At 34.0% G+C, this 12138-nt stretch overlaps 1 protein-coding gene across 1 annotated transcript in view; it reads left to right on the top strand.

The window, feature by feature from the left end:
* Positions 1–10737, top strand: part of SHPRH (SNF2 histone linker PHD RING helicase) — an 81287-nt gene extending 70550 nt beyond the window's left edge. The window contains exons 26-30 of the mRNA XM_082669071.1: positions 3071–3163; positions 3848–3934; positions 4712–4890; positions 7388–7468; positions 8762–10737. Coding sequence (XP_082525197.1) covers positions 3071–3163; positions 3848–3934; positions 4712–4890; positions 7388–7468; positions 8762–8858 — 537 coding nt within the window. The 3' untranslated portion in view covers positions 8859–10737. The remainder of the gene's footprint in view (positions 1–3070; positions 3164–3847; positions 3935–4711; positions 4891–7387; positions 7469–8761) is intronic.
* The last annotated feature ends 1401 nt before the right edge of the window (positions 10738–12138 follow it).

The following is a 12138-nucleotide window of genomic DNA, read 5'->3' as shown; positions in this document are numbered from 1 at the left end:
ATGAAGACCCAAAGCAGCCAAAAATAAATGAATAAATAAATAAATAAATTTTAAAAAAAAGAATACTTAGTTTTTAAATCCACATATCATTCATCAAGCATTTGTGAGTTACCAAAGCTAATATAATATAGCACTTTTGCTTACATTACTGCATTTAATACAATTAAATGTGAACTACATATAGGAAGTTAGGAAAATATTTACAACATAAATTTAACATGTACAGTATATGAGAGGTCCTACAAACCAGTTTTTCTTTAACTTTTGACCAACAGTTCCACATTATATGCCTTTCCAACAAAAATATGTACACAGGTACCCAAGGGTATAAGTATAAGCATAGTCACTGAAGTATTGTTTGTAAGAACAAAAAAGAATGAAATCAACCTAAATATATATTAATAAACAAATATTTAATAAATTGTTGTATCCTAAATATTGTGCAGCCATTGAGGTGAGGTATATATAAAGGTCCTACATGGTTAAGATTGCCAAGATACAATGTTAAATATAAAGGCCATGTTATAAAACACATTTAAAAATATTTCTGGGGTGTGTGTGCATTTTTATAGAGGCTTCTAAAATGCACAAGAAGGTCTAACAGAATAAATGCCAAATTCTTAGTGGTGTTTAGAGAGAGTAAGGCATAAAATAATAGACTTAAATTTTTTAATCCTAAACTTCTATTAACTTAGTTGTCCAATGAACATACATTGCTTTTTTGTAGTTTTTAATAAGTTATCCAAGGACTTTCCTGGCAGTCCAGTGGTTAAGACTCCATGCTTCCACTGCAGGGGGCACGGGTTGGATGAGTTGGATCCCTGGTCAGGGAACTAAGATCCCACATGCCGTGTGGGCGGCCAAAAAAGAAGTTATCCAAAAAGTGTTTGTGCTGTATGTAGCAAATAGGACAGAAACCAGATCCTTATTTAACTTCTATTCAGTTTTTCTCCTACATTGTACTGCCTTCCTTTTTAGAAAGATCAGTAATGCGTTTTAGATTGGTAATCCTTCACTGTCTAGGGCATTAACTTTTCATTTAGCAACATGTTATGAATTTTTATTAAAATAGACTCACAAAGGCAGTGTATTTTCAACACAGCATCTTGTAACTTGAAGCAACATTTGTAATGATAATTTATGATAATTTAAATGTCTTCAAGTAGTCTAAAATGTGAAATCTTTGGGAGAAACTGCTTTAACACATTGGTCTAACATAAGGATTATGCATTTTGGCTTTGTTTTCAAAAATTGTGTAAGGCATGCTTGCTCAAACCAAGGAACACCGATATATATGAGCCACCCTCTTCTTTCTTCAGTTTTCTCATTCTCAATAGCCACTTTCTGTCCATCTGGAAGAAAAGGGTATTAAGGCCGTCTCACTCCCCATGTAGCTTTCTGCCAAGCAGAGCTTTGGATTTCCAGACTTCCTTATTGTTCTTCTTTCATAGTAGGAAGTAACTGGACTGGGACCAAATGGTTCAGAATTGTAGCATTTGGAAGGGATCACTGAGAGCTACCACTGAATTGGCCAAATTTTGATAAAAGAGAATATTCTAGTCTTTTCCTTCATAGAGTTAGTACTCCGGTTTGGAATGTTGCTTATAAAAGACTATTCTGTTTTCTTTTGAAATTTTTGTAAGAAGCAGCTTAATTGATAGAAGCATTCATAGTTATCCTGGTATTTCACTTGAAGATATCTTTGAAAATGAGACCTTGCAAGGAACATGGAAGTTTCTGTCTAAACTACTAAATGATCACATTATGCTAATTTCCTGTTTTCTCTTATTTGAGATAATTTTGCTCTTATTTAAGATAATTTTTAGATTGAAGTAGGTCCCTTATACTTTTTAACCTTGCAAGTATAATTGAAAGTCTGCATATCCAGAGAAATAAATGTAGATCCAGGATTTTAATACGAGAATTTTTTAATTTCTCCCATAATTCTTTGTTGGTAACTTTAAAATTAGTAAAGCCTTTTTCCTTGTTTTGTTTATATTTCTACCTTTGAGTGTCTCTTTGTGTAAAAGTAGTAAGGGGGTGTGATTTGAGGAGAAGAGTAGTATGGGAATATTTTTACTTCTTTTTGGTTAGATCTGCCCCCCTTGTAGGATAATCTCTGTCATTGTTGTGCTCATATTTAATGTTTCTGTCTAAACTACTAAATGATCACATTATGCTAATTTCCTGTTTTCTCTTATTTGAGATAATTTTGCTCTTATTTAAGATAATTTTTAGATTGAAGTAGGTCCCTTATACTTTTTAACCTTGCAAGTATAATTGAAAGTCTGCATATCCAGAGAAATAAATGTAGATCCAGGATTTTAATACGAGAATTTTTTAATTTTTTACTGGCAGTTGAATTTCGATTTATCTCACTCAAAATCTCATGCCCTTGATCTCCCTGTTGTACCATCTCCCAGACCATTCCAGGAGGAAGACTTTCTCAATGAAGGCTGCAAAAGCACTTGCCTTATTTCTTCATTTTCTTATTTCTTCACTTTTTCTCATTTTCATACTCTTATCCTGGAAATGGTCATGGAAAAATACAAAAAGCACTCTTTCAGTGTTTATCTAGCTTTGTATAAATCTGCTTCCGTCCAAGTGGACGTCATTTGTATCTCTGTCATTGTCGTGCCCTTGTAAGAAAGGATTCTTTGTAGGTTAGATTCTTTACTATTTGCTTACTTTGGAGTTTTGATTCATTATATTCTGAACATTTTCAATGCCATAATATCTGAAATGAAGAGTGTTTTTAATATAAATTCTGCTTATCTAAAGTAACAAAATTTTGTAACTACAAAACCCAGCCACTTAACTAAAAAATCTTATCTTAGGATCATATCACTGTATGACTTTCTGGTGTGCGTTTTTATATCTCTCAGGGTATAAATCCGTATCTTGTACAGTTTGAGGCTAAAGGAAATTTCCAGCAGATACAAAATGAAAAAGGATGAACACATGCGTTCCTATCATATAGTTTTGATAATAAGTGTTTTATGTTAGTTTTCCTTCCACTGTTAACTGGATTTTATTTGGTAATAATGTGTTTTCTTCTTTGTGTTCAAAGGGCAGCCATTCTACAAAAGTGGAAGCTGTGGTCAGAACTCTGATGAGAATCCAGCTGAGAGATCCAGGGGCTAAAGCACTTGTTTTCTCAACGGTACAATCAACATTTTCATCCTCATTGTTAACTCGGAGTGGCTTTCTGTTTCAAATCAGTTTTTATCTGAGAAATAATTGTTAATGTTTGCCAAAATGTAATTGAGATTTAGAATTACTGATAGATTTCTCCATGTTAGATTTTTTTTCTGTGTCCATTGGATAGAATTATTTTTAGAGAAATTTGGTGATGCTTCACAAGGCAATTCCTATAGCTACATTTCATGTTTTTATATTAATCTTACTTAGGGATTTTCTTATATTATTTTTAAATTGGAATCTCTAACCTTGAAAGTCATTTCATGGATGAACTTGGTTAAGGCAAAGAAAATTAAAATAACCTATTGAATAAAAGGTATTGAGTAAAGCTTCTAGTTTTCATTTTTGGGAGATAACTAACCACATCCATTAAGCACTCTGTAATTTGTTTTCTGTTGTTTATGTTTATCATAATTCATTTACTGAAGACGCTCATTTTTTTTACCCTATCTTTAACCAGCATTTGATACAAAAAAATCTTTCAGGATAGAACAAAATATATTAATGGTATTATACTTGAAGATTTTGGTTTTGTTTACTTAATTCTGAGGTATAAAGGATATTTTGGTTTAGTCACTTTTCAAATTTTTGTTATATGAAAGCTGTTTGTAAATATTTATTTTCCTATTATTTTATGTGTTCTTAGTGGCAAGATGTATTAGACATTATTTCAAAAGCTCTCACTGATAACAACATGGAATTTGCACAGATCAGTCGTGTTAAGACATTTCAGGTATGTCAAAAGACTTTACTTATGTTTTTTTGGAGTGGATTCAGTTGCAAATTGAAACTGCTCTTAACTAGCTTACTTGCATTTATTGTCTTGTGTCGTATAAACCACAAAAACATGGTTTGAGTTCTTGATTAACTATAAAATTAACATTTAAAGGCAAAGTAAAGAAATTGCATTTATTTTCCATCTATTCAGTTATACCCATAGCAAACCATATTTAAAGATCTTCTGATTTGAGGTCTGTTTCTTTAATATAGGAAGAGATGGCCTATGACGCACCTTTTGAATGGACAGAGGCCTCATTGCCCCTGGGATTAAGCTCTAAAGTCACTGCATTAGGCAAACTGCGTATGGTTAAACTATGCTTACATCACACTCAGCACAATGACAGGTGCACACCTAAGTGACAAACACCAAAAAAACCACCAAGAGTAAATTTAGTAGATTCATGTCTCTTACCTCACACTCATTCTTGCATTCTTTCTCACTTTTTTTCCTCTAAGCTCATATAGTTTAATTTGCATACATCACATACATGTATCTTGTGATTCCATTATATATCATAAAGAACAAGAGAGGTTATGTGACACTTTTTTTCATAAAGTCAAGCAATAAGTTTATGTTTTCTAAAATTGGTAATTTTACATTTAATTTTCTTAGTCACTACATTTCACAATGACCTGGGTACCGTTAGGCATTTTAACATGAGCTACCTATAATATACTGCTCTTATTTTTAACTATCCAGCTAAAATTTAAACGTACCTTTCTTTTTTAGGAGAACCTTTCAGCATTTAAACATGATCCCCAAATCAATATTTTGCTGCTGCCCCTGCACACAGGTTCTAATGGATTAACTATCATCGAAGCAACTCATGTTCTCTTGGTGGAGCCCATATTGAACCCTGCCCATGAGCTTCAGGCCATAGGAAGGGTGCACCGGATTGGACAAACAAAGTAAGGGCTAAAGTTAACATCAGTAATATTTGCTCCAGTTTCTAAGATACAGATCAGCATTTAAACTCTTCATTTATGTTCATCATAACCTATTCATTTTTAGTTACTTCCTTATGTATTAAATTTTCAAGTGTTATTAGATGACCAGAGACATTTTGAGATTTGCAACCCTCCCTCCTCCAAGCAGCAAACCCCAAATTCTCCCAGATTTTTGTCTCCTCCTTTAGAAACTACCCTGATCATTTCATCAAAACAGCTTCTTAAAATACTTAAAACAACTACTAAGTTGAAGGCATGTATCATAACTCTGAGAAGAAATGACTTTTGATTGGCTAAAGTAGCCTGTATTTAAAAGAAGGTATATTTCGTACATGAGTGAAAACAAACAGCTCTTTTATAAATTCTTCCCCTTAGGAAAATACAGCCTTTCAGGTCCACTCTAAGAGACAATTCGTTAAGCTTAAGGCGCAAAGTAATCCTAATAGTAGATATTATGTAGTATGTACTACTTTTATTCAAATGTCAGAATGGACAATTATTCTTTATAAGGTCTCTCAGATGTATTACCTCCTGGATGTTAGATGCTTTGAATTTTTTTTTTAAATGCATCCATACTAAGCACTCATGAAATCAATATTGATTGAATACTTACCATATGTCAGGTGTTATGCTAGATCCTGAAGATGCAGATTGCATAAGACATCATTTGTTTCCCCAAGGAGATCACTATGTGGTACAGGAAACATGATTTAACATATTATAGTAGAGTGTGAGAAAATATAATAGAAGTACTATGGTAACAAAAGAAGGGAGTGATCTCTTGTGCCCTAGAGAGTCAGGAAAGGCTTCATTAGATTGACTCTTAAAGGAATAATTATTCCAAAGTTGGGCTAGAAAAGCGTGCTCACACAGCCAGAGTTGCCTGTGCAGAAACACAGAGGAAATAAATAACATGATATTTCTAGGGACCCTAAGAAGTGAAATTGCTGGAGTATAAAGTATGTGGAGAGGAGTGGCCGGAGACGAGGTCTTGTATGCCGTCCTCAGAAAGGTGGCCTGCTTTGTAAGCAGTGGCTGGGAGAGCAAATGATGACTTTTAACCTCAAGCAAGAAAGAGACGTGTTCATCAGGCAAAATATGGCAAAATAATATAATTGTAATAAATGCAAGCTTGTTCTAAATTACTACCAAGTAGCATTTGAAACGTACTTCTGTCTTATTGGGTTACTGCTTTTTGTTTAGTTTGGGTTTTTGGCGGTGGGGTGGGGGGAGCAGGGCGCTGGTTTTTTTGCTTTTTGGTTTTGTGTTATATCTTTAAACATTGAGTTCTTATCATTATCTTCTAAAGCATACAGTGGACTCATCCCAGATGTAACGCCACAAGTCTAAAAAGGCCACTCAACACTGTTTTACAATCCTACTATGCTTCCCTAGTAAATAGATTTTTCTACTTTCTGAGGAGACTCTCTTAAGTCTCCTGTATCTTCCTCCCCTTTGAGGATGATCTTGCCTCATTCAGAGAAAACAGATACAGTCAGATTAGAAGTGCCTCATCTTTCCATCACCAGCTTGAACAGTCTACCCACATCAATACCCACATAGTTCATTCAGTAAGATTTTATTGAGCTCCTCCTGTGTGCCAAGCACTGTTCTAAGTACTTGAGATGCCCTCACAGGGCTTAAACTCTAGTTGTAGGGGGTTGGTAGAGAGACAAATGGTAAACAATAAACATAATAAGTGAAATATATACTATGCTAGGAGCAAGGAAAAGAGGATTAAGAGTGCAGGCGGCTGGGCAGGAAGGCATGGAGGTTCTTATGAAGAAGGTAACAGCCGAACAAAGAAATGTGAAATGAGATAAAAAAGAAAGTCATGCAGATACCTGCCATCTCTGCCTCCGCTTTCTGCCTAAAAGTCCATCCTCCACACAGCAGCCAAAAGGACTTCTAAAGTATAACCAAGAATAATTCAAATTATGCATTAAACCCACTGATGGCAAGAATCCAAATTTTTGCCATGCCCTACAAGACCCTATGTGATTTTACCTCCCTGCCCTTGGTTTACAATATGCTGTGGCCATGCTAGCCTTCTTTCTGCCCCTCAGACATTTTAAGCTTTTGCCAAGCACGTTCTCTTCCCAGGACTTTGCATTTATTTGCTGCTGCTTCTACCTGGAAGCCCCTTCCACTCCTCCTTTTCTTACTAGCTGTCTCATCCCCATCAGTCATGCTTCAAGTCAAGTGTCACCCTCCTCATGTCATTGTCTGCACCTGAAAATATCTTATTTTGTGTGTCTCCCCTCAATAGATACTTGTTCACTCAGATTAAATCATTTGTTGTATTCACTGTTGACCATTGCCCCCGCCAGCACCTGGTTTAGTCCCTGCCACGGTAGATACCAACTGACTGACGAATATAACATATAATGTATGAAGTTTGTTTGTTCTAATTTGTTTTAAGGTGTTTTTAAACTTATAATTGTTATGTACCTTCTAGACCCACTATTGTACACAGATTCTTAATTAAAGCAACAATAGAAGAAAGAATGCAAGCAATGCTGAAAACCGCCGAGAGGAGGTACGTAACAGTTTACTTCAAGTGGACAGGAGAAGTTTTCCTGTTCATAAAAGGTTGTATAGGTGTGTAGAACTTCTTCACCTAGATGACCACTTAGTCAACCAAAAGATATAAGTGCAAATACTTTTTAAAAGCATGGTATGGCATTTTACCTCTCCAAAATTTCCCAGTTAGTACTTTGGGCATTCTATATTTGACTTAGTTTATTAATAGGGATTGTAATATATAAAAATACTTAAACTGTCCTACTATTAAAGAAACTTCAGTTCAGAGCTAGTATACTTTAAATCACCCATGTGTATTGGGGCAGGGGGTGGAGGGAGGAACTATCATACATTTCTTTGCCACTGGATTACTTTTTAAATGAAATCTATCTTTATGTCCAACCTAAAAGCTTTAGTCTGATAGCTGTAACATGAAATTTAGAGTGCTGCTTGATACATCACACTGGTTAGTCACATGCAGGTAGAAAGGTCTGGACTTAAAACTAGGCCGGTAATTGTGGCATTAATTTCAAAGGCAGAACAGAAGCAGAGAGACCAGAACAGCCTTAATTTTGAAAACTTAAGTTTGGAATCATAAAACTTCCTAACATTTATTTCCTAATTAATTTTCTTTAAAGTCATTTTGAAACATAAACTAATACCTAACTGAATCCTTGTGAGATAGGTATGATTGGAAGATACACTCAGAAGAGATGATTGCCTTAGAAGGGATTGTTTCCACAGAGGTACTTTGCATAGCAAAGAAACCATTGGAAACCAGAAATTCTCTTTCATTGGGGGTCTGGGAAAGAAAGGCTACCACAAGAGCTTTTTGCCTCAAACATGAAGGCTTTTTGTTAGTGGTGTTTCCATATGTCACAGAATTCAGTGCTTATATATAAGCTGCCTCAATAAAACAGCAATTAAAAGAGCTGTTGAATTTTTCTTGAAACAAATTAACTTCAGATACTAAGAAGGTAAGTTGTAAGGTGAGAGCTTTAGTACTAGCTGGCCGGGGTTTTGTTTCTTTGTTTTATTAATTGTGCAGAGAAAGACATTTTATGACCAAGTTTGAAAATGGTATATAGAAATCTTCACTAATTTTAAGAAGTTGTAATAATGATCCCATTGCCTACTTTCTTCCAGGAGTTTCCTATAACTCAATTACCAAAACTTAGAACAAATATGTTCTTATATAAGAATATAATATTATGTACTATTATGTCTTATATTATTATTATAAAGACAAATAGAATAATTTATTCCTTGGGGTTTCTTTCTGATTCTGCTCACTTGCAAAATCCTGCAGTCACACAAGCCCATCAGCGAAACATTCCGAGGCCTCTGTCTTGACCGTGGCTGATCTGGCAGACCTATTTACCAAAGAAACTGAAGACCTTGAATGAAGTACACTTGATTCAGTACACAGACTTTAATGTGTTTTAAATTTTTCATAGTTTAAAGAATAAAGTTATAAGTTAAACAATCCAATAGATGTCAGTAAACAGTGTTCTTAGTTGAATGAATTTATTTCTTTTTCAGTTGTACAGTGTCCTAGTAGTTATTGAGTCCTTTCCAATATACTGTTTCCACAATAGCTATAAAGATTTTTAATTCTACACTCCCAATAAAATATTTGTTTTTGTTCCAAAGAGTACCTCTATCTGAGGGAATTAAGAGAGGTAATGTGTACTTTTCTTTTGGTAAGATCAGTCTTAAAAAGAGTTAGAATAACAGAGTAAGTCAACTAGTCTCGTTGTACATGACCTGGTATACTCTACCAACTAGATCTCATCTTTGAAAGAGCCTTCAGTATCTTTAGCACATGATTCACCAATATCTTATTAGTGATATTTTTAAAAGATGGTGAATTATGTTAGCTCCTAATTCTTTGAGTAGATGTAGACTGTAACTCCATAAATAGTAACTTTAGAGTAATGCAACTCCTAACAATAAGTTAATATGAGGCAATTATTTCTTTTCTCTGTATCTTGCCACTAAAAATCAAAACACTGCACACTTTAAGTATTTCTATTCTATGTTAAGTATTATCAGTGTAAGCAGTTAACTTTAGCCTTTCTAAGTGTATTAATGTTTACTTTCCTTAAAATTATCTAAACTGCTTTCTCTACTTTTAATTTGTCTTACTGAGTTTTTACATGTTTTAAGATTGATGTATCTGTAAATATTGCAATGTTTATCATTTCAATTCTTATCATTATAATATGGCAGGGTTTTTTTATCATTATTATACTAATGTCCTGGGTTCTTTTCCTTTCCCATGTTCTCGTGTAACTAGACTTTTAATCATTAATATCTAAATTTATGATAGGATTTGTTATTTCATTCCACTAGAACTTTCCTCAAGGACTAGTATTTGATCTTTGGAGCAAGAGAATGTCATATTCACATAAGCAAATAATTGCAAGTGATAATAACGTAGTGTTTCTTCTTCTGTGAAGAATTAATGGACTTTGAAATTGCTAAATAAGGAGTAGCTTGTTGTATCCTAGCCGTTTGATGTAATACAGATGTTCTTGATTTGTTTTCTTTGAGCCTTCAGAGTTTTAAATGACCCTCAGGACTCATTAGCTCCTACTTAGTTGCCCAGAAAACTGTAATAGAAATATACCCTGGATCACATTTGTCCTAGAGGCTTTGGTGCTTAGTTAAGGTGCATTTTCTTATTCTGGTTTATAGGGTGACATAATTCAACTGAAGAAAACACACACACATTTTTGGTGCTTATTTTCTTCAGTTGAAGGAAGATATGCATTGATTCTTTTATATGAAATATTAAACAGAACTATTATTTTTGTAGCTCTTTACATGTTATAAAGAGCTTTCCTATACATTCACGTGCTTAATTTGCCCAACAGTCCTGTGAAGTTGATATAATTAATATCATTCCTGTTTGAAAGGTAGCGAACTGAGATTCAGAAATACTGAGAAATGTGCCTATGACACACAGCAAGTAAACAGTGGAGCCAAGGTCCCCTGACTGCAAATCTCATGTTCTTTCTCTAAATCATATACCTTGTTGAGATTCGGAAGGCCCATGGTTATAATTTAATGATGAACATATTTCAGTATTTCTTTTTGTTTGTTTCCTAGTATTCCTTTCTGCGCTACAGTTTTAGGGAAAACAATTTGATATGCTTTAATTTTGTAAAAAAAAAAGAAATATAAATATATAAATATACCTATCTGTATTAGAGAAAACCTGCTCTTATTTATTTCTGTAAAATATTATCAATTAAATAAATATTTTAGTGTAAATTGAAATTTGGGGATTTATTTAATTTCTGATCCATAGAACATACTGCGTGGTTTTGGGGGTTTTGTTTTGTTTTGTTTTTGTTTTTTGGGGGGAGATTGTTTTTTGTTTGTTTTGGTCTCTCGACAAAAGGTGTCAAAATTGTTTATACCACAGAATCCTATATTTTATAGACATTTATTATTTCTTCAAAACTGTTGTGACACTTCTCCCAAATGATTGTTCAGAACAAATTCAGATCTCGTCCCCACATCTTGGCTGTAAGCAAAGGACTTCTTTGTTTCCTCCTTCCATCATTTTATATTCTCTGAAATATCACTATACTTATAAATAGTTGTTCTTAAATGGGTGCTTTATTAATGAACCAGTGAGAAAAAAAAAATGAGGTAGTTCGAGTCCTTAGCTGAAATGCATGTGGATCTGGGGCCACATCTCTGTTTAAAGAATCGAAGTGAGCTTACTAGGACTGAAAAGACTTATTTATAGGCAATGTGAAATGCATATACCTAATTCCTTAGTCTTTTGCTTCAAACCCAGGTAGCTTTACTATGTCTATTGCAGCTTCATCTTTTCTCTCTGTATGTGATCTCAGTAGAATGGCCCATGTTTTAGTGATACAGTATTAGGGATTGGTCCCTTTCATATCATATTAATAACAAAAAACTGAAAACTCTCTACATTGATAATTCAACATATAACCACAAATTCTTTATAAACAATTATCAGACTTAACAATACTTGTCAAAATATTTAGGATTTGAATTTAATAATGCAAGATTAATCAACTCAAGTTACCTTGTTAAGTAGACAAAGGAAGAAATGATGTCTTTTAAATCTTCTGCTCTCGTTTACTAGTCCTCCCAAGATTTAGTGTGCTTAGTTCTTTATGTTTATTAAACTACAGGATAGTCTTCGAGAAATGCAAAACTCACCTGTGCTAGAAGACCTCAGCCTTAGTTAAGCTGAATAAAAAGTATCTTTCAGTTTTTCTAGAATTTAAACGAAATCCCACAATTATATGCCATTTCTTAATTTCTAACTGACATATCAATATAAAAATGAAATGTTATTAAAACGGTACAGTACAAGCAATGTGTTTTAAACCTGTCTACTCTGATAAAGGAAATCTAATCCTCAATGATGCTTCTTCAAAGTGGGATCAATCAACTCTATATTTTATATAATTTACAAGAATTTCCATGTACTTCTGTTACATTGTGAATGTGATGTAAACACTATCACACGTAAGGCTTGAATATGAACCACTTGCAAGCCTTCCTTTAGAGGAAGGCTGTGTGAGTAATTGATAACCCCAAAGGGAATTCAGTTCTCACAGTGGGTATATGGTGTTGCCTCTGAGTTGAATAACAGACAGTATCACGTACAGAAAATAGCAGGAGAACTTGGCT

This window comes from Grampus griseus, assembly GCF_964374135.1.
Source record: "Grampus griseus genome assembly, chromosome: 13".
In the NCBI taxonomy this organism is placed as follows: domain Eukaryota; kingdom Metazoa; phylum Chordata; class Mammalia; order Artiodactyla; family Delphinidae; genus Grampus; species Grampus griseus.
This window is presented reverse-complemented; position numbering and strand designations above follow the sequence as displayed.